General features: G+C 40.6%; 1 protein-coding gene across 10 annotated transcripts in view; it reads right to left on the bottom strand.

The window, feature by feature from the left end:
• Cpne1 (copine 1) overlaps positions 1 to 21,838 on the bottom strand; it is a 41,464-nt gene extending 19,626 nt beyond the window's left edge. Inside the window, exons 1-3 of one of the 10 annotated variants that reach the window (XR_005976031.1) lie at positions 21,683 to 21,830; positions 14,101 to 14,182; positions 5,376 to 7,330 (exon numbers count right to left, since the gene is read on the bottom strand). Coding sequence is in view for 3 of the 10 variants with exons in the window: in XM_041670132.1 (XP_041526066.1) it covers positions 4,285 to 7,308 (3,024 nt within the window). In the remaining 7 variants the exon portion in view is untranslated. Of the gene's footprint in view, positions 1 to 701; positions 7,331 to 14,100; positions 14,183 to 20,199; positions 20,301 to 21,682 lie in introns of those variants that run through there. The other 9 variants (XM_041670141.1, XM_041670132.1, XM_041670133.1 and 6 more) reach the window with 9 other exon arrangements.
• Positions 21,839 to 22,613: the final 775 nt, after the last annotated feature.

Below are 22,613 nucleotides of genomic sequence, written 5' to 3'. Positions count from 1 at the left end.
GACATTGTAGCTCAGTGGTAGGCTGTCTGCTCAGACTTTTTTTAAAAATACTTATTTATTTATTTATTATGTATACAATATTCTGTCTGTGTGTTTGCAGACCAGAAGAGGGCACCAGACCCCATTACAGATGGTTGTGAGCCACCATGTGGTTGCCGGAAATTGAACTCATGACCTTTGGAAGAGCAGGCAATGCTCTTAACCACTGAGCCATCTCTCCAGCCCCCTCAGACTTTCTTAAACAACAGAAAATTCAAATACAAGCTAAAGTCTTATGTAATAAAGATAAAAATTACAAGCATTTTCCAAGAACTGTGGTTTCAGGGAACAGCCCACTAACTTTTGCAATTCTAACCCATCCTTTAAAAAAATAAACCAGCCGTCTATGACAACTTCCTTTCCTAATTCTCGTAAGTTGAACAAATATGAAAGGGATGAAAACCCAAAACAGCGATGTCACGAAGCAGCAAGTGACTTGGCTCCCCTTTCTTCCCCGCCTTAAACCCATCACAAAGAAATACAAAAGCAAAGCTTTAAGCAGTGAAATAAAGAATCTACTCCGAGAATTTCTTTTACTTTTCCATTGCAACCATTATTTAAAAATGAGAGTTCAGAGACCCCTTGGAGACTCCTGATGAGGAGTATCTGGTCCTCAAGTTTTCCAAATCCACATAACGAAGCCATTAGCTAGCAAAGCACACACAATAAAATGAAATTCCGATACCACAGATTTGACCTAGAATCAAGTTTCCTCCCTGCCATCCCAAAGCATCCTCTTCTTCCCACACTTCAGCATTAGACAAGAACACACAACAATTTTTACCTCTAAAATAACCAAATCCACATTTCCAAAGGCACAAATATGTCATTTGTTAAACACAAAAATCCAAAAAGCGGTATTACAGCTCAAAGACATACTTTGTGCAGTTAAAGCATTAAAAGCATCAGCCTTTATTTTGTGACAAGTTTATTGAACAGTATCCAAGACTTCTTCTTTATAAGTGAAAAACTGCTAAACGATGCCACAGTAGTAGGTGCTGGCATGGTGTGTCACACCGACAGCCTCTCGGCTGCACTGGTTTCTAAATTGGACTATAGAACTGCCAATAAAACAGCTGAAGGAAAAAATTTACACATGGCAATTGTGAGTGGGAAAAGTACTCAAAAGTGATCACCACCAGAATCTCTTCCCAAAACGGATTTTTTACACATTCTTAACTCATTTTCCAGTGCTTTTAGACTGAGTGCACTTTATTTTCACATACTTGTACAATCACAGGTCCATCAAGATGGAGATTGAGTAAGCTTTTGTGTTTCCTTTTTTTGTGCAAGGTGACCATTTTCACCCAAATTGGGTAAGCTTGCTTACTTCTATATATATATATATATACAAACTCCTATCATCAAACAGGTCAAAACTGATCTTAACTACACTGAGTATTACTATCAGTAAGTTTGACATTTCCTAATGCAGGAACGATATTTCACTTAACACTGTTGGATTAAAACAAAACCCAAAACAGCCACTAATAATTGTACATCCAAACTAGTATAATCACAAAAAAACACCTCCAAATTATGCTTATGAACTAAATCTGTCACTGAAGTTCAAGAAAATTTACAAATTTGCTTATTTATAAAATACATTTGTAGGTTTTGCTAATCCTTTAAAAGCAAAAGGAAAAAAAAACCAAACACCAACAGAACTTAGGAAAAAAATAAACCTAATGGAAAATATTCTCATCCATTAATATCAAAGACACCGAAAACAGACAATAGAATTTACACGTGAAATTGAGAATACCTGGGTAGTGTTTACAAACACTCTTTGAGCAGAGCTTTACAAAGCCTTCATGCCATACAAACGAAAAGATTATGTAAATTCAAGTCTATACCAAACCTAGTTCTGGAGAAAATTTGTCGAGAGGTATAAATAGTTTCATAAAACACATTTTCATGGTTATTAAAACAAAAACTGAAACTTCAATGCCCAGAACAAGATAAAACAATATACTTAGCAATTAGGTCTGTTAATAATCTCATAGATAGATACACAAACTGAAGTTCCAGAGGGCAGAGCATTTAATTACATTTCACAACAAACACTGTTGTGACCCAAGCGAATGCAGAACACAGTTCTCTCTGATTTCTACACCAACACTATTTTCTTAATTTATTTAATGAACAGTGAGATCCAAGTTTTTCTTTTTAGCATTTATCTAAAATGTAGAAATAACAATAGGTGCAATTGAGTGTATGAAATATTTAATAAATGTGTAGGAATATACAACCAAAATAGTGAGAAAGAATAAAAGAATGTCACCTTCCAACAACCAATTTTTCTAAAAGAAAGTCAGCTTTCCAATGGAAAATAACCAGGAGTTGAAATAAGATGCCCCAAGTAGTTCTGAAGTGTTCACATTCTGTCTTTGGAATGAGAAATGATTACTTAACAAAAAACATCACATATAAACATATTGCTTTTTGAGACAGTTATCTATCTGTTGAATAAATTGTATCTGTGAGTTACTAAGTGATTCACAATGCAGCCACTTCTTTTCAAAGTCTGCATAATCCGTTCCCTAAACAAAAACTCCATACTATTGCCCTCCAAGACTACAGCAGTGAATAGGTTTTCCACACTTTATCACACAAGGGACTGTTGCCACTCATAACTCGAGAGTTAACGACGAAACTGTATTTCAGTGTTCCACTACCCTAGAACACCACAAAGGCACTACATATAGACATACATACATGTTTGTGTGTGGTATATGTATATGTATGTGTGTGTACATATACATATATGTATATACAAGAAATGTCTCTTTTTAAAAGCAAATGCAGACTTGTAAATAATGTTGATGTATTTCAAATCAAAGCAAGGTCTGTGAAAGATTTAATTTATTTTCCATGATTATTCATTAATCTTCAATTCTGTATATTAATATAAAAGTTTTCAAGCATTTTAAATAAAGAAAAACCCCTAAAGGCCCTTAAGTGTAAATAAACAAGATGTAATGAACCAAATACTTTTATGAAAAGGACATTTAGCCAACCAAAGTCTATGTGATCCCCTACTTTGGTGCCCTGATTGCCAAAAGGAAAGAAAATGAAAACGCAAGGAGTCATCTCAGTTCTCTCCTCTGACAGCTGTACTCTGCATAAGAATATTTGTGAACAGGCTCGTGATCAAACAACTACACCAAAAGCCTCCAAATTGACAGAATTAAGCACACACCAACCTACAGTCCACCTTAGGGATCTTACATTCTACAACAATAATAATGCTAACAAACTACCAACTTCAACTTCAGTTTTAAATTCCAAGATAGACTGCTCTTTCTTATGGACCCCTTTGTTCCAAATGTCACCTAAAATTGGGACAAAAGCAATTTGCTAAATTAGTCCATCACAATAAGGACTTCAAATCAAACACCTAAACACTGATTACTAAAGTGGTTTCTGGTTTCCCTTACCATCCAAACAATATAAACAATTTTAAACTTACTAAACTAATAAAACTTAGCGTTCAAACCAAAAAAGGCCAGTAGAGGACTCCATAGTTTATTTTTATGGTAAAAGTCATTCCACACAATCATAAGTGTGACATTAGAAATCAAAGTTCAGGGTTATATAGCACAAACCAAGTGTGGAGTTTTTATATTAGAAATTAATTAAAAACCAACGAAGTAGTTGTACTCATTACAAGTGAGTCAATTAGGCAAATAGCGGCAACATCTGAAGCAGGACTATCTATACAGCAAGAACCCTCAAGAAGCAATAAAGGTACATACAATGAATCCAGATACAGAGACTTTATTCAATTTTAAAAGAAAATGTAGGTTGTAGACAAAGCTTTGACCCTATAACAAAGCAAATATGTCCAACTTTAAATCAAATTGCAAAACTTCCAGTTGTCAGTAACTGGCAAGAGCACCCTCCATGAGCTCTACTCTTGTTTCTATCTTCTTCATCCCATGTGGTATAAAAGAAGCCAATCTAGATTCCTTGATAAGCTTTATAAGATCAACAAGTTTTAGAAATGGTTTCTACTGGTATGCCCAAATTATTTTTGGTGTTCCCTCCAGATAGCTTTACTGTAACAAACTGCAATGTTTATTCTGTGGGTTGTAAACAGCCAACCAAGCTCTGTGTTATAGAAACCAATCTATCTGCAATAGAAACAATCCACAGGTTCTAACCTGGAAATACTAGGAAAACAATCTGGATGCATTAATCACAGCAACATGAAGATATACCCTAAAGAACTGATGTGAACGGCTACCCTAAAACAAGCTTTACCTTTCTCGAACCTATAGGCCTATCATTTAAGTCAATGACGGCAGCAGTGGCTTCATCCCGCGATTCAAAGGCCACCATGGCTTCACCTGTAGGCATACCTTTTTCATTGTATTTTAAACATACTGAACCTGGGATTACCTGATAACCATAAAAGAAATCTAAAATTTCATCAATAGATACAGTAAAGGGCATGTTCTGCACCTTAATTATTGTAGGTCCTGGTTTTCCAGAGCTAGCTGCAAAGCCAGGGGGACCCCCGATATGTATTGGGCCAGGCCCAGGCCCAGGCCCAAATGCTGGAGGCCCGCTCAAATGCCCAGGAACGTTTCCAAGACCAGGGGGTCCACTTCCAAAACCAGGAGGAGCACTTAAACTACCAGGGCCATTTCCAAAATTCTGAGGGATCCCCCCAAATCCTGACGGCCCACTTAAATTATTTGGTGCACCTCCAAAACCTGGAACTTCCAGTCCTAGGCCAGGCAAACCACTGTTTCCAACTGAAGGCATAACAGGCCTAACATCACCAAAGGCACCTCCTAATCCTGGAGGGGGAAGTGGTGGTCCAAAGGCATTCGGCCCACCAAAATTACCAGGGAAGTTAAATGGCGGCCCATTATTGGCCTCCTTCGATCCTACAGTCAAGAAGACATGCTCTTCTCCTCCTGCAGTGGGAATGCCAGCACCGGGCATAGCAGGACCAGGTATTGCGGCACCAGGCATTGCGGGACCGGGTATTGCGGGACCAGGCATTGCAGGACCAGGCATTGCAGGACCAGGCATTGCGGGACCGGGTATTGCTGGTCCGGGTATTGCTGGACCGGGCATTGCGGGACCAGGTATTCCGGCACCAGGTATTCCAGCACCAGGTATTCCGGCACCAGGTATTCCGGCACCGGGTATTCCAGCGCTGGGCATCCCAGCACCAGGCATTCCAGCAGTGGGCATACCCGCATTAGGCATTCCAGCACCTGGCATTCCGGCACCAGGTATCCCAGCACCGGGTATTCCAGCAGTGGGAATTCCAGCAGCAGGCATCCCTGTACTAGGCATCACTGGTACTGCAGGATTACCTGGAACAGGAATCTTTAAGCCCTTTTTTCCTTGGGCTGGGGGATTTTTCTCAATCTCTCGCATATCTTCTAGGGTAACTATATGAACAAAAGCTTCTCTCCCATTCAGCTTTTTACGGTGTAAGTGTTCAGATTTACGAGCATCATCTTCAGTTTTAAACTGAACCAGTGCTTGCCCTAGACCTTGCCCATTATTATCAACAAGAACATGTACAGCATTCTCATCCACTGGGATTCCTTCTAGGAACTGAAGAACGTCCATCTTGGTAATGCTGAATGGAATGTTTGTTATATGGGCACAGACTTTGGCAGAACTGACATCCCCCTCTGGATTTAACACTATTTCCCTCTGGTCATAGCTGAAGTTCTGAAGTCGTTTTCGAATCATATCTATCTTTTCTAGCATACCTTTCTTAGTAATTGGATGAACTTGGATAAAGCGGTTGCCCATGTATTGTTTATGACGGCACAGTGCAGCCTTATAGTCAGCATCATTCCTGAATTCTACAAAGCCTTCACCAGTTGCTTTGCCATTGGGTCCATAAGCTATATAAATACTATCTTCCACAATATCCAACTTCTTAAAAAAATCAATGACATGTTTGTTTTCGGCTTCAAAAGGTAGCCCTTTTAAGTAAACACAAAAACCAGCCTCGTGTGGTGATCTTGACCGTGACCTTTTCTGCCCACTGGGCGATTTTGACCTTGGAAGTGTCTGTGGAGGGGGATGGGCTTGTCCAGAAGACCCCATACTTTGTTTAAAAGTGATATGACCTCCAGCAGCTACCCACTGTCTCTCTGTGGCAGGACTGACTTCCACATAGCGTTGAATCATCAGCATTCTGTTCCGTTTCAAAGCTTCAAATGTATCTTGAGGTGAGAGAAACTTAACCAATCCATTCCCATTATTTCGACCTACGTGATCTTTTAACAAATGTACTGCATCAACTCGAAGCCCGTGGAAAAACTCTCTGACATCATTTTCCATTGCAGAAAAAGGCATTCCATGCACACTCACATACAGATCATCAGGGTTGATGGGAAGTGACTTCACGTTGCTTTGAGAGTTCATCTGGATAGGGTTAACAGGATTTAATGGACCCAGAAACACAGGGTTCAGATTATTGTTCAGACTCATAGGTGCTCCAGAGCCATTCATTCCAGCAGGTAGAGGTGCCACAGGTGGTGGATTCAAGGGTGGCATGCCTGACATGGGTGGCAATGGGTTAATAGGTGGCACCGAAGGGACTGGGGGAATGGGAGGCACAGGAGGCACAGGAGGCAATGTTGGTACTGGAGGAGGAACTGGTATTGGGGGAATGGATGGCAGCGGTGGCAAAGATGGCATCGCTGGAATTGGAGGAATTGGTGGTGGTGGGACCGTGTTCATTGGAGAAGCTGTACTCGGAATGGTTGAGCTGAATGTTGGACTCCCAAACGAAGTCCCCATACTTGGAGGAGCAGTTCCTACGCTGGCTGTGGAAAATGTCTGTATGTTTTTGCTGCTCTCATGAACAGAAGTGGTAGCAGTAACTACACTTGGCGAAGGATTATTAAAGTTGGGTGCTGTTGCTGGCAAGTTTACCCTGCTGCTCATCCCTGAGCTAGGTGGTGGTCCTGATCTACTAGCATTTGCTGGTGGTATATCTAAGTTGGCAGTTTCAAAACGCCTACGACTCAGTTCAATCATATTCTGCATTTCTGTTTTACTACTCAATAACAGTGTTACTTTTGACCCTTTAATTGTACCACCTGTGCGCATCATACCAAGCCTTGCATCTTCATCAGTGGCAAAAACGATGAAAGCCTCACCCAGTTCACCCCCTACAATATGCACGCCCCCATCAGGGATGGTCAATCCAGAGAAGAAGTGGCGAATGTCCATGGTCCCCGCCACAATTGGGAGACCTTGCAAGCGGATGACCACAGCCATGCTGCGCTGAAACCACACACACCTGCAGATGAGAAAAGGCAACGGCCATGTCAGACTCCTTTTTATTATACCAAGTTTTTAGGTGCAAGAATGACCAGCTACCATATTATCCCACAAACATTCCCTCAAGCTATCACAATGTCTTTAATTTAAACCATTGAAAGATCTGAACAATTGCAATAAAGAGGTTCAGTCCAAGACTCAAAAGATTCAAGAAAAACTATAGAATAAAGTCACCATAAACATTCAGAGCACTAAACTTTCAGTGAGATTTAGAAGAAATGCATAAAAATCTATAGGGGGAAATCATACAAAGGATGCATCAAAAATTAATACTTAAAACTGATTCAGGGGCTGGAGAGATGGCTCAGTGGTTAAGAGCACTGACTGTTCTTCCAGAGGTCCTGAGTTCAATTCCCAGCAACCACATGGTGGCTCACAACCATCTGTAAAGAGGTCTGGTGCCCTCTTCCGGCACCAGAATATTGTATATAATAAATAAATAAATAAATATTTAAAAAAAAAAAAAAAATAAAATAAAACTGATTCAGCCTCTTCCTTTAAAACATTACAATTTCATAGTTATAAGAATGATTCTTTATAAGGCTCAATCTCAAAACCCAAAAGAAACAGAAAACTGGAATGTTCCTGGATTACAAGCACCTAACAATAAAGTAGGTTCATATCTCAAATGAAAGACATATCTCAAATGTGAAAAGCATTCACAAGGACTTGAGTTCAATCCTTAGCACCAGAAATCACAAATGATAACAGATTCCATATTTCGTAGTAAAACACTGAATTTGTTTTATAGTTTTATTAAAACAAAGAACTATCTGGGGTTGCAGAGATTATTCAGTAGGTAAGAGAGCACTTTCTGTATGTACAATTCTAAGAACATGAGTTCTAGCCCGGCATCCACAAAGTGTGGCTGTACACATTTGAAACTGCCTAGAATCCCCAACTGTCAGTCTAGTTCCAGGTATAGTAAGAGATATCTATCTATCAAAAGAATAAGGCAGGGGTTGGAGAGATGGCTCAGAGGTTAAGAGCATTGCCTGCTCTTCCAAAGGACCTGAGTTCAATTCCCAGCAACCACATGGTGGCTCACAACCATCTGTAATGGGGTCTGGTGCCCTCTTCTGGCCTGCAGGCATACAGACAGAATACTGTATACATAATAAATAAATAAATATTTAAAAAAAAAAGAATAAGGCAAAGAACAATGGAGTACCTGACATCATCTTTCAGCAATTACCCTGTACATACAGGCTTATTTATGTGCACATGTGTACACGCACATGTGTGCATGAATGCACAAACACTATCTGAATTTACTATAAGCAAAGTTAATACATATTAAGAATCCAAAGAAATACTAAATATAATAGCAAAAATCTGAGTTAGCCTGTATTTATTACCCTAAAGTGGAACCTATCACACCATTATTCACCATGGCTATTTAACCAAATCTCAGGTCCAGTGAGTGATTCTACCAAATTTTGCATTGAACAACAACTTTAAGCCAGGCAGTGGTGGCACACACCTTTAATCCTAGCACTTGGAAGGCAGAAGCAGGAGGACCTCTGTGAGTTTGAAGCTAATTTGAGTCTACAGAGTGAGTTCCAGGACTGGCTCCATAGCTACTAAAAAACCCTGTCTAGAAAAACCAAAAAAAAAAAAAAAAAAAAAAACTTTAAATCTTTAAAAACAAACAAACAAACACCTAGGGCCAGACAGATGGATCTGCCTCTAATCCCAGCACTTGAGAGGTAGATTTCTGTGGGATTGAAGCCATTCTGCTCTACATAAGAGTTTCAGGCCAGTGAGGGCTTCAACGTGAGATTCAGTTTCAAAGAAACAAACAAAATAGATCCGTTGGTAGAATGTTTGCCTAGCACTCATAAAAGTTCTGGGATCCATCCCCAATTCCCCAAAAGCTCAGTATGGTGGTGGATGCAAATTATCCCAGTATTTGAGAGGTTGAGGCAGGAGGATCTTGAATCCCAGAGCAGTATCATAGATTACATATTAATGTACAATTCACGACTAGGGCCTCTGACCCAACTTAACAACTCCTGTTGAATCTCTTGTTGCTCACTGATCTCCTAGCAAAACTTGACTCAAAAAAATAAATAAGGAGGATAGGGAAGGGGCTCGGTGAGATGGTTCAGCTTGCTACCAATATTGAAGACTTGAGTTCCATCCCCAGGAGATGAATTAAGGGAGAGAATCAACTTAGACACACACACAAGTAAATAATTGTAAAATAATAATAATAATAATAATAATGAGGTTCAGCTGGAGAAATGGATCAGCAGTTAAGAGTGTTCACTGCTCTTACTGAGAAACTGAGGCCCAGCACCCTCACAGTAGCTCACAACCACCTCTAACTTGGTTCCAGGAGATCTGATGCTTGCTTCTGTCCTCCATAAGCACCAGAAACAATGCGGTACACATATATACATAACAATATTCACATACATAAAGTAATTCTTTAATAATAGTAATAGGGCAGCACTTGAGAGGCAGAAGCAGACAAATTTGGCTATGGTGGCCTACACTTTTAATCCCAGCATCCTGGAGTCACAGGCAAGCAGATATCTGTAAATCTGAGGCCAGCTTGGTCTACAGTGAGTTCCAGGACAGTCAGAGATAAATAGTGAGATACTGTAGCCAAAAAAAAAAAAAAAAAAAAAAAAAAGTAGTGTAGCAACAATATGGGCTGGAAATGTAGCTTAGTTGGTAGAGTGCTTGCTTGGCATCCATGAGGATTTTGGTTCAGTCCCATCACCTCATTAACTGGGTACTGAGTATGGAGGCATATACCTGCAATCCTAGCATGGGAGAGTTAGTCACAAGAGGATCAGTCTAAAGTCATACTTGACTACTTGGCTACACAGCCAATTTAAGGTCAGCCTGAGCTACATGAAACCGCTTCAAAATAATAAGGGGACTGGAGAGATGGTTCAGTGATTAAGATCACATGTTCCTATAAAGGACCCATGTTTAATTCCCAGCATCTATGTAGTATAGTAGCTCACAAACACATAGTTCAGGGGTTTCAACTCCTTCTGTCCTTGCTAGGTGCATACACATACACGTAGGCAACCATTCATACCCATTTATTTTAAAATAGGGGTAGAAAGATAGCTGAGAAGCTCAAACTGCTCTTCTAAGGAACCAGAGCTCAGTTCCAAGGAGGAATACAGCTGCTTTTTAACTTCAGCCACAGGGGCTCTCATTCATCTGGCTTGCACAAGTACCTGCACTCATGTGTACAAAGCCAAAGACATACGTAATTTAAATCTTTTTAAAAATTTTTTATTTTTTAAATAAAAGTTTCACCCAAGTTTTAATCTGGTATCAAGACTTTCAAATATTTATTTGGTGTAGGAGGTTCTTCTGTCTATGTGTTGCTTTCATTGGTTGAATAAAGAAACTGCCTTGGCCTTGATAGGGCAGCCCTTAGATAGGCAAGTAGACAGAAGTGAATGCTGGGAAGAAGAACAGACAGTGAGACGCCATGAAGCTCCTGCCTGAGACTGACGTTGGTTATAATCTTTCCCAGTAATCGACAACCTCATAGTGTTATACAGATTATTAGAAATGGGTTGAATCAAGATGTGAGTTAGCCAATAAGAGGCTAAAACTAATGGGCCAGGCAGTGTTTAAATGAATAGTTTCTGTGTGATTATTTCGGATGTAAGCTAGCGGTGGGGTCTAGGACCAAAAGCAGGCCCTCTTTCCATTCAACATTTATTGACTGATTGTTCCTGTTGCCATTGTGGTACCTGGTAGCATTAGCATTTCAATATTTTGGTTTTTTTAGTTGTTTTGTTTTTCAGACAGGGTTTCTCTGTGTAGCTTTGGGAGCTCTCCTGGAACTCACTCTGTAGACCAGGCTGGCTTCAAACTCACAGAGCCACCTGTCTCTGCCTCTAGAATGTTGGGATTAAAGGCATGCGCCACTATCGCCTGGCTGCATTTAAGTTTTAATGTTTTCTACTTTAGTAAAAGAATGGGAATCAAAATTTGGGGATTAGAAAAATGATAATTTGAAACTAATGTTTAAATATAATCCTATTAAACTGGTTCTGAGACCTCAGGCAAATTTTAATTGTATGAGACCTGGTTTAATTACTTATCATGTAAGAACATTAGAAAGGACAAGGTTGCCTGCTATAAGTTCTAAGGCTTATGCAAACCAATGGAAGGAATTCTTCAATGTACAAACCCTAATTTAATGTAATAAAATCTAATTGAATCACAATATTATAATTACTATACAAAATAGAAATATATTCTTTGGTTTTGATAGGTTTTTTTCCTATTTGTTTCTACACACACACACACACACACACACACACACACACTCACTCACTTATCTTCTCTGTTTACTTTGAGATATGGTCTTATCAAGTAGCCTCAGAAAACCTGGAACTCCATAAGGAGACCAGGCTGTACTCCATCTCACAGAGATCCACCTGCCTCTGCCTCTACCTCCTAGGTGCTGGGATCAAAAGGTATACCATCATTCCTCGTTATATGTTCTATTTTAAAACTTTTTGAACAACCAAAACCACAAAAATCCACCTCACTGTTTACTATTATCTGAAGAAATTTCAAAACTCAAACAAACATAATCAAACAGGATATTTAGAATCACATTCTATTTGTAGACAGTTAAGAGTCACTGACCTTTGCATCTTAGGACACAAGCAAAACCAACACAATGAAATGATGACAAATTCTGCCTGTTAACTTCTTACTGGTTTGTCTGGCCTCTTGTCTCTTTGACTACGCAAGTATGACTTCCTTTTTTGAGATAGGGTCTCTTACACTGGCTGTATAAACAGATGACCCTGAACTTCTGGATGCTCCTACCTTCATCTCCTCAGTGCTGAGATGTGCTACCTAATACCCAGTTTAAGTGATACAGGGAATTTAGCCAAGTTGTGCTTGCTAAGCAAATACTTCACCAAACTGACTTATTCCCCTAGTTCTCACACAATTATACAAAGATAAAAAGCAATCTTCAAATTTAATCAAGAATGATAGACTAGCAGAGAGAAAATATTCTATGAGACCATCAGAAAGCACTGAAAACGGGTGTGGTGAGTAAAGTTTTTCAGGTATGGACCTCAAGAGTTAACAAGAGGGCTGGTAAGATGGCTCAGGTAGAAAAAACCTGAATTTAATCCCTGGGATCTACATGGTAGAAAGGGACAACTGACTGACCCATATGTGTCACTGCAAGCACCAGCACACGCAAGCACACACACAACTAAAAAAGAAATAAATATCACCAATAGACTTTCTCAATTATCTATTTAGTAGGTAATATGAAAGTTTATCAGACCATTTCCAAATAACTGAGACAAGTTTACATTTCTTTTTTTTTCTTTTTTTTTTTTATATTTATTTATTTATTATGCATACAATATTCTGTCTGTGTGTATGTCTGCAGGCCAGAAGAGGGCACCAGACCTCATTACAGATGGTTGTGAGCCACCATGTGGTTGCCGGGAATTGAACTCAGGACCTTTGGAAGAGCAGGCAATGCTCTTAACCACTGAGCCATCTCTCCAGCCCAAGTTTACATTTCTTATTGAGTATGAAACATTTAAGTGCAAATTGTGATGGGACTCTGTTTAATTTCAAAATAAAATGTTCCACCACTTTCTATGGGGAAAACATCATACAGAAGTCAGGTATTCAAAACCTGAGAAACAGATACTTTAGTTTGCAATTAAAGAATAAGATGAGAACTTTATTTTATTTTTTTTTTTTTTTGGTTTTTCGAGACAGGGTTTCTCTGTGGCTTTGGAACCTGTCCTGGAACTAGCTCTGTAGACCAGGCTGGTCTCGAACTCACAGAGATCCGCCTGCCTCTGCCTCCCGAGTGCTGGGATTAAAGGCGTGCGCCACCACCGCCCGGCAGATGAGAACTTCAAATGGTCCCAAGAACACAGATTAAACACAAGCCTAAATGACATTCACAGTAAATTTTTAAGCCATATTAAGTTAATTAAGTCTTCGGTACAATGCATCCACAAAAACATTTCAATTATTAATAACCTGCCTAAAATTGCCAACTGGAAAAGGGGCTGGAGAATCAAACCAAGCAGAGTACAAGACTTGCTCCTAAAGCTATCTGACAAGAAACATTGTTAGGTTCTGAAAAGCATGAAGGGGCATCTGCTACTCTGCTACTAAGTATCTGCATGATAGGAAACCTTAACCTGAACTTGAGTCTAGCTTGTTCCCTTCAACAAAAAGTTAAGTTAAATTCGGCCTGGCTCGGGAGGCAGAGGCAGGCGGACCTCTGTGAGTTCGAGACCAGCCTGGTCTACAGAGCTAGTTCCAGGACAGGCTCCAAAACCACAGAGAAACCCTGTCTCAAAAAAAAAAGAATAAATAAAAAAAAATTAAATTCAATTATAAGCTTTAAAATTCATACTCTGTAAACTATCACCTAACATCTATACCTGTATTTCTAGGGAATATTAATAACCATACCAAGAAGCACTGTATTTACCATCCATCTATAATGCTACAGAGGAGGGCACGAAGCTTACTGTCTAGTAATAAGAAATGCATCCATGTAAATAAAACAGACTCTCAGAGGAAATAAATACTCATTCCACCCTCTCCCCCAGATATGCTTCTAAGTAAACACACATACACATATACATACAAGCACACAGGTTACTACATCTTCTTTCTTATTTCTTGATAAGATATCTCATTTTATTTTGTATAAAAATAAGCCTATTCAAAATCTCTTACCTTGTAAAACAAGAGATGTATTTTCTTAAGAAGTAGAGGCCAAGTCAATCCTGTGGGCAACCAATTAAAACCAACTTTTAGACTGCAATAGAGAATAAATGGAGGCAAAAATCAATGCAGGAAACAAAACACGCACAGGCCACACTGAACTGTACATTATGAAAGAGAGTTAAGTATGAAACCAGCGGAGTACTGCTTAAGAATATATAGGTTTTTTTTAAGAGAGATACCAAAGACCCACACATGTTTAACGTGATACTGCTTTCAAGTCTGAGAACCATTCTATCAAGACTATGCCATCAGGTATTTATACAAAGAATATGCCATATAGCCAAAAATAAATAAATATAAAAATAGTACTAAAGCTCAGCTTCGAATGGTAATTGCTTTTAATCACTTAATGTTTATAATTCAGAAAATTCCATAAGTCTATTATTATATTCAACCTCAACTTATTTTCCTAAGTTTTCATCAAATGTCTAATGAAAAAGCAAATTTACATAGAGCAATTCCTGGACAAACTGTCATCAGGTCGGGGATACTCACAGAAACCACTGCAATTACGCTTTCAAATGTATTACCTTTGCATCAAAATATCACAGATCACAATACAACTGAAATAGAAGTTCTGTCTCTGAGCACTGATTCCACTATATTCAACACATGAGATTTCTTTCAAAATAATTCCAAAAAAGCTTGTTTAAAAAATTGTCTAAAAGCCGGGCGGTGGTGGCACACGCCTTTAATCCCAGCACTTGGGAGGCAGAGGCAGGCAGATCTCTGTGAGTTCGAGACTAGCCTGGTCTACAAGAGCTAGTTCCAGGACAGGCTCCAAACCACAGAGAAACCCTGTCTGGAAAAACCAAAAAAAAAAAAAAAAAAAAAAAAAATTGTCTAAAGCATATCTGTAACCTCAGCATCAGGAGGCAGGACTAAAACACTACTAAGTTTGAGACTAACCTGGGCTACATACTGAGTTATAAGTGCAACCTAAGCCAACAGCAACTCCGTCTCAAAAATATTTCTCCAGCAAATGTCATAGTATATAGTAATACAATAATATTTTCCAAAGCACAGACAGGGTAGAAGGGTACTTATCTTTCAGAATAATTTTTTCCAAACTAGTGAAGCTACTAACAATTCACAAGCAATACATACAACCAATTGACTGTATTTTTTTAATTCAATGTTTTTGTGTATGGCTGTACTTATATATTTATGTATGTGCACCATGTGCACACCTGGCACCTAGAGGCCAGAAGAAGGCTTCAGGTTCCGAGACTGGTGCTACATACAGCTATAATCCGCTATTTGGGTGCTGGAAATCAAACCCAGATCCTCTAGAAGAGGAGCCACTGCTGAGCCCTCTCTTCAGCCCCCTAATTATATTTAAAAGATCATTTAAAATATATTTTAATTAATCTTTTTTGGAGGGGAGAGGGTGAAAGTAGTCCTCGACTGAATAAAACCTAATATATTTTAGGCAAGCCCTTTACCCTGAGCTCTATCCTCAGTTCAATGTTTTATTTCAAATTTCTCAATTTACTGTATGTAAGTATGCATGTAATGTGTGTGCACATGTGTGCATGCCACAGAATGCATGTGAAAATTACACAACTCTGAAAATTGGTTTTCACCTTCTACCATGTGGGCCCCAGGTCTGGAACTCAGATTATCAGGTTTGGATATAAATTGAGTCATTTTATCAGCCCTATTATTTTATTTTACTTTTTAAAATCAGGCTGGTGATCCTTCTGGCTCAAATACACTAATTCATTTTGTTCTGGGAACAAGTCTCAGTTACTTCAACCTAGTCTCAAACTCAGTAAGTAGCTGATCCTCCTGTCTCCACTCAAGTGCTAGATTACAGGTATGTGCCACCAAGACCCACTGAAAGTTTGTTTTGGGGAAAGGTCTCACCCTGTAGCCCATGCTGGAATTATAAAGCATGTGCACCATTTTTTTTAAATAGTGATTAAAAAAAAAAATCTGCGGGGCGGTGGCGGTGCACGCCTTTAATCCCAGCGCTTGGGAGGCAGAGGCAAGTGGATCTCCTGGTTCGAGGCCAGCCTGGTCTACAGAGTGAGTTAGTTCCAGGACAGCCAGGGCTACACAGAGAAACCCTGTTTGGGGGATGTCAGAAGATCTTGGGTTTCAGTACTTGCCTTCCACCTTGAGAAATGGCTTTTTTTTTTTTTCAGCTGTAATACTTCAGACTAGCTGGTCCGTGAACTTCCCAGGACTGTCTCTACCTCCCATCTCCCCATAGGAGCATTGCAGTGACAGATGTCACTACCTCTTTTCTCTTTACATGAACTCTAGGATCCTCATGCTTCCAGATTTATACACTGAACCACAGTTTCAAAGAGCCATCTTTAACTTCAGAGAATAAGAAAACCTACCCACTCTCTCACACTAAGATTACCAAAACTACTTATCTGAATGATACCGCTAAATTATTTGAGAACAAGTAAGCCATACTAGTAATTTTTATCACCAAAAATAAAACAAATTAAAAAAAAATTTTTTTTGGGGGGGGAGGTTTGGAAACAGGGTTTCTCTTTGTAGCTGTGGAGCATGTCCTGGAACTCGCTCTGTAGACCAGGATGGCCTCAAACAGAGATCCACCTGTCTCTGCTCACAGAGTGCTAGGATCCTGAGTTCAAAGCCAGCATAGACTGCATAGGAAATTCAAGTCCAGCACGATATAATGAGAATCCTGTCTCAAAAAAAAAGGGGGGGAGGTGGCGCACGCCTTTAATCCCAGCACTTGGGAGGCAGAGGCAGGAGGATCTCTGTGAGTTCGAGACCAGCCTGGTCTACAAGAGCTAGTTCCAGGACAGGCTCCAAAACCACAGAGAGACCCTGACTCGAAAAACCAAAAAAAAAAGGGGGGGGAGAATAGGAACAAAGCACAAGGTATGGGCCTAGGGCATATCTTCCACATAGTAGGGAACTGAGGTTTCTAATGTTTTTTTTTTTCCCTTTCAGACACAAGACATCCCATGTCTACCCAGAGAAGGATAAATTTAGGTCAGCCAGCTACACCCAAAGGGAACGCCCTATATCTACAAGGTTCCAAGAATTTAATAAGGAAAATTCTTATTACATCAAGAAATGTTGAAAGCCCATCTGATCTCAGCAAATATGTAGTTCAATTTGTGTAATCCAAATTCCACACTATCGGAAGCATCCCTATACCAAGGAGAATTATACACATCAGGGCTTTCAGTTTTTTTTTTCAGTCCTGGAACTCACTTTATAGACCAGGCTGCCTTTCCCGAGTGCTGGGATGAAAGGTGTGTGCCACACCACCCACACATCAGGACTAAATAACAAACTGCAGAACCTTTTTTAATCACAGCTTGTTATTCACAAGTAAGGCAACTGGAAACTGAAAACTGTGGCACTTTTGTTTCAACTCACTTTGTAAAGACCTGTTATATTTATCAGTTCAAAAAACTATTTCTATTATTTTATGTGTATAGACATACCTATATCACACGCGCAAAATACTGGCAGAGGCCAGAAGAGGGTGCCATATCCTCTGGAACTGGTGGTACATATGGCTCTGGGCTACCATTTAAGTTCTGGGAATTGACCCTGGTCTTCTGGAAATATATATATATATATATATATATATATATATATATATATATACTGCTGAACTATCTCTCCAACCCAAAGACCACAAACAACAGAGGTAGCACTGTTTTCTAAGAGTCTGCTTATTCCTATGTGCTAAAATGTCAGCTAGTGCCTAATTGAACACAAGATCAAACTAAAAAAAAAAACTTTTCCCACTCACCCAAAGCTCTGGTAAACTTTGGAAGCACATGAATTTTAATTTTTATGCAAAAAAAAGTATCAGACCATATGTGGCGGTATGTGCCTTTGATCCCAAAGCTCGAAGACAGAGCCAGGTAGATGTCTAGAGTTCGAAGCCAGCCTTGTCTATAGAAGTTGTTCCAGAGGACAGCCAGGGCCATACAGTGTGACCCTGTCTCAAAAAAGATAAAAAAAAAAAAAAAATAGGTATCGTAGCTAGACAATGTGCACATGCAATGTTAGCACTTAGGAGATGGAAAAGACTGAGAGTTTGAGGTTGGTCTGGACTACACAGAGGGACTCTTATAAATATACACATTTTTATATAAAGTATAGGGACAGGCCAAAAGAAAAATGACCCCAGTTTGCCAATGATTCGTTGACATAGTTTAAAAGACCTAAAACAAGCTTGTTTAGTGTATTTTTCACTTCATTTCCTAACAGATGTTGCTTCAATACAGCAGATACCAGATACAAACATAAATATAAGCATTTGCATATTACGACAAGATAAACCTTTTTTTTTCCCAGAGAAAGGTTTCTCTGTAGCTTTGGTACCTGTCCTGGAACTAGCTCTTGTAGACTGGGCTGGCCTCGAACTCACAGATATCCACCTGCTTCTGCCTCCCAAGGGCTGGGATTAAAGACATGTGCCATCACTGCCCGGCTTGACGAAATAAACTTTATTTACCAACTATGCCAATTATTTGAAACTTCAAGGCAAAATGTCCATCAACAAACCTTTCCATTACTAAGATATAAACTAAAAGTTTATAAAGGTATAATACACTAAAACTACAGCTTTTCCACTCTTCATCAGGCATCACTCTTCACAGGAATCAGGGTAAAGCAGAGCTACATACTTAAGATCCAAAAGAAAGAAAAATCCCAATAACCCCTGAATTATTCACCTCAGAGACCAGCAACAAAGTTTCTATTACAATGGGCACAATGTTATCATAGACTCCATGAAACCACACTTCAACCCCTGGAGTTTGTCCCCATCACCAAATAAAACACACTGTTGATCCTGAGACCATTCTTATTATATAATTTTCTGACACTGATAAAAATGTATAATACTAAATTTTCACATGAACGTCCTATCTAGTACTCAGAGGCAGTAAATCAAGACATTTGAAATAAGATGCCCCTCCTACCAAAGAGATTTTAATATTGTTATTATTGATACCAACAAAAAATGTCCTTTTTAATTCATTTATATTTCAAAACAAAAATATTGCTTCTAGCCTAACTAACTACATCTACTTTCACTGTGACTTTAAACTTAAAATTCAGCAAACCAAAGGGTACACAGGTGGTTGGTAGTGAAACCACTAGAACTACAAGTGAAATTCTTTTTTCTGGGTAGTCTCTAACCTAAGACTTTAAGCAAGCATTCATTTTTATGAGTTTTATTCATTAAGAATAAATAAGTAGACTAGGCCTGGTGAGACCAAACAGGCTGCTTTTCCAGAGGACCTATGTTCAATTCCCAGCAACCATCTATAACTCCAGTTCCAGGGGATCTGACACGAGCTCTTATAGCCTGAGTTCAGCAGGCATGAACATGAAACGTAAGACATACATGTAGGCAAAACACCCATACAATTAAACTAAAAGTTAAAAGTATGCTATGAGTTAGATTTTAAACTGGACACTGCATTTTTAGGGAGAGATATCAAAAAGTATACATTGTGTAATCAATTACTAACAACATTTTCAGAAGAAAGCATTTACTCAAACTAAATATTGCCAGCCAACTACTATCCCAGTGAATCCAGACGCTTAACAGTTCAATGTCAGCCTAAGCTACCTAACAAGATTCTATCTCCAATGAGGAACAAACAAAAAACAATCAAATTTCCACAAATCAAACAGTGGCGTGGCTTTCTGCAAACTGGAGTAAGACTGTATCAATGCTGGCACTGGATTCTAGTATCTGACCCACGGTATAATGTACAAGTATAAAAATGAAGTTTTATACCTAAAAATAGTAACCAAGAAGTCAAAAACTTTCAATATGCAGTCGATCAAAACATTCAACATGTCACAAAAGAGTAAAAGAAGCCTAGAGTGTATTGCTAATAGCCTAGAACAATAACCAGTGGTTTCTAAAGCATCACATATTCACCTGACGAATTTGAACATAAAATTGAAATTATGCATTACAAACCCAGAGTGACCAACATTTAATCAAGTATAAGGTGATATAAAAATGCAAAACATTTTGATAAACTACCCAATACACACTAAGCCTTGTGAACTCACCTAAATACAAACATTTCCTTCAAAAATTGCATTAAGATAGTTATGTGAACAGTTCTTCCAACTTTTAATATCCTTAGAAAGATGTCCAGACACAACCACTTTCCACCAAATCCAAAAGTCTCCATCTCGACAAAAGTTACAAATTTCAAAAACAAGTACATCAGTTTTATATTTCTATTAATTTTAATAAATATTTTCGTAGAATTTTTCCAACTGCAAATGCTCTTTAACACTTGCAGTATACGCTGGTTACCAAGGTCTCGAACAATTTTTATTTTTTAAGACTGAGGTTCACCAAAAATTACATTTCACACTTATCCAAGAAGCCTGAAGAAAATCCACTCAATCTCTCCCTTCAGTTGCCAATCCTAGTTTTTCCCGCCAGGTTGTGAAGACTGGCATCAACTTAAAGACCATAAGACGATTCCTGCCAACTGCACACAGCCATCTCCGACTCTAGGCGTCAAGAAGGCTTTAGGACCCAGAATGCTGCAACACAGCCTGGAATTCTCTACACTTTCTACCAGAATGAATGAGTCTTTTGCACCGAATTAACCCTGAGTAGACCACACGGGAGTCCTTCAAATTTTTCACTATAAAATGCACACACGAGCCCACTCGCTTACCAACGGGCACCCAAACCCGCTACCTTACTCTATCCCTCCCCCATCACTAACCTGCACCTCCTAAAGGCCTTCCCCACCTACTTGACGCGGCTGCAAACTAGCGCCACCAACCTTCAGACAGCTACGGCAGCCACCCTCCCTCCTCCCTGTGGCTCCTCCCCAAAGGTGCAGGGAAGGTGCAGCAGGTAACAGCCCCTTCCCTATTTAGGGACCAAGGACCTGCCATGCTTGCTACAACTCTCATGGCTTCCCCACCTCCTCCTTAGCTACAGAGAGGCTCCAGAATCCCCTACACTCCCTAGGAGGCCCCTCCTCAGCGCTGGACGTAGGAAGCACTTCGCTGCAAGCCCCTGCACCTTCAAGTCCTGAAAGTGACCGGTTCCCGGCCTTCCAGGAGAGCTTCCCCCTTAGGTGACCCTAACGTAGTTCCCTTTTGCTGACCTTAGGCCACTGAAAACTCTTTACTTCGGGGCAGAGGTGGGAGAAACCTCGGCCCCGTCTGAAGCCCAGGAAACCTTCCCCATCCTGCCTGCAGGCGTTATCATCGCAACCCCCCCCCCTCGCCCGGGTCGCAGGCCACGGGGCCACCCAGGGCTGGCCGATTGCCCTCAAGACCACCGGGGCGTCCCCGCTACCGCCTCGTCCCCACTTCGGCACGCCGGCTCCACCTCTCGCATCCTCGGAGGCCACAGAGTGTGAGCGGCACCCCAGGACCCCCGCAGCCTCGGAGAGACCCCTTTGTGTAGGGCGCTCGCGGCCGCGGGCTCCGAGGCCTGGGAAGGCCCCGCCCCGGGGCACCAAGGAGGCGGCTCGAGCCCCGCACAGCCCCGCCCGTTCCGGGGCTGCGGGAGTCTTACCGGGGAGAGCTTGCGCGGCACCAGAACCCAGACCCGAGTTACCCCCCGTGCGAGTGCCTCAGCCCCGCGGCCGATAGCCCCAGCCCGAACGGCTTCCCGGAGCCCACTGCAGCCAAGCACCTCCGATGCCGCCTCACAAAATGGCCGCCCGCCCGCTCGGCGACTCCGCGTTCCAGGAGGGGGCGGGGCGCCGCCGACGTCACGGTGGGAGACGCAGGCGCGCTGAGGTGGGGGGGGGGTAGGGGAAACCTCGGACGCTGCAGGTTGTTGTGATGAAGGGGGTCTTTTAATCTCTGGTGCTGGTGGCGTTTGCTCCCTAGCCAGCCCTGAAGCTAGTGTTTAAGGTTCTTTGCAGGGCTTTGTGCAGACTGCCTTAGTTTTTTGAGCATTGTGAAAGGAGCGGAACAGTGCCTACATTGCAGAACTGTCTTGGATTAAACGGACCAATATTGTAACTTTGATTAGGGACTCTGCGACAAAAGCTTGATCCTTTTTTTTTTTAAAAAACTATTGAAAATATTAGGCCTTGGGGCAGGAGAGAAGGCCCAGTGCACCCACATGGCAGCTCACAACTGTCTGAAGATTCAGTTCCAGGGGATCTGACACCCTCACACCAATGCACATAAAATAATAAAAAGTTAAATGAACTATAAAAAATAATTTAAAAGAAAAAGAGCGCTCTTATTGCTCTTCCAGAGGACATTGGGAAGCTCACAACCACCTATAACTCCAGGCACTGAAGATCTGAGGCCTTCCTCTGACTCCCAGGGCTCCTGCACTCCTGTGCACATGCCTTCTCACACAGACATTAACAAAAATAAAATAAATCTAGGAGTGGGGGGAGGGGGAGAAGGGTGGGAAGAGGGGGCGTAGGGTGGGAGGAGGGGGAGGGAAATGGGAGGCTGGGAGGAGGTGGAAACTTGTTTTTTTT

The sequence above is a fragment of the Microtus oregoni genome, unplaced genomic scaffold, assembly GCF_018167655.1.
Source record: "Microtus oregoni isolate MIOR12 unplaced genomic scaffold, Mior012 000020F_ref0000438, whole genome shotgun sequence".
Taxonomy (NCBI): Eukaryota; Metazoa; Chordata; class Mammalia; order Rodentia; family Cricetidae; genus Microtus; species Microtus oregoni.
The sequence above is the reverse complement of the archived record's forward strand: the minus strand, read 5'-3'. Positions and strand labels throughout refer to the sequence as shown.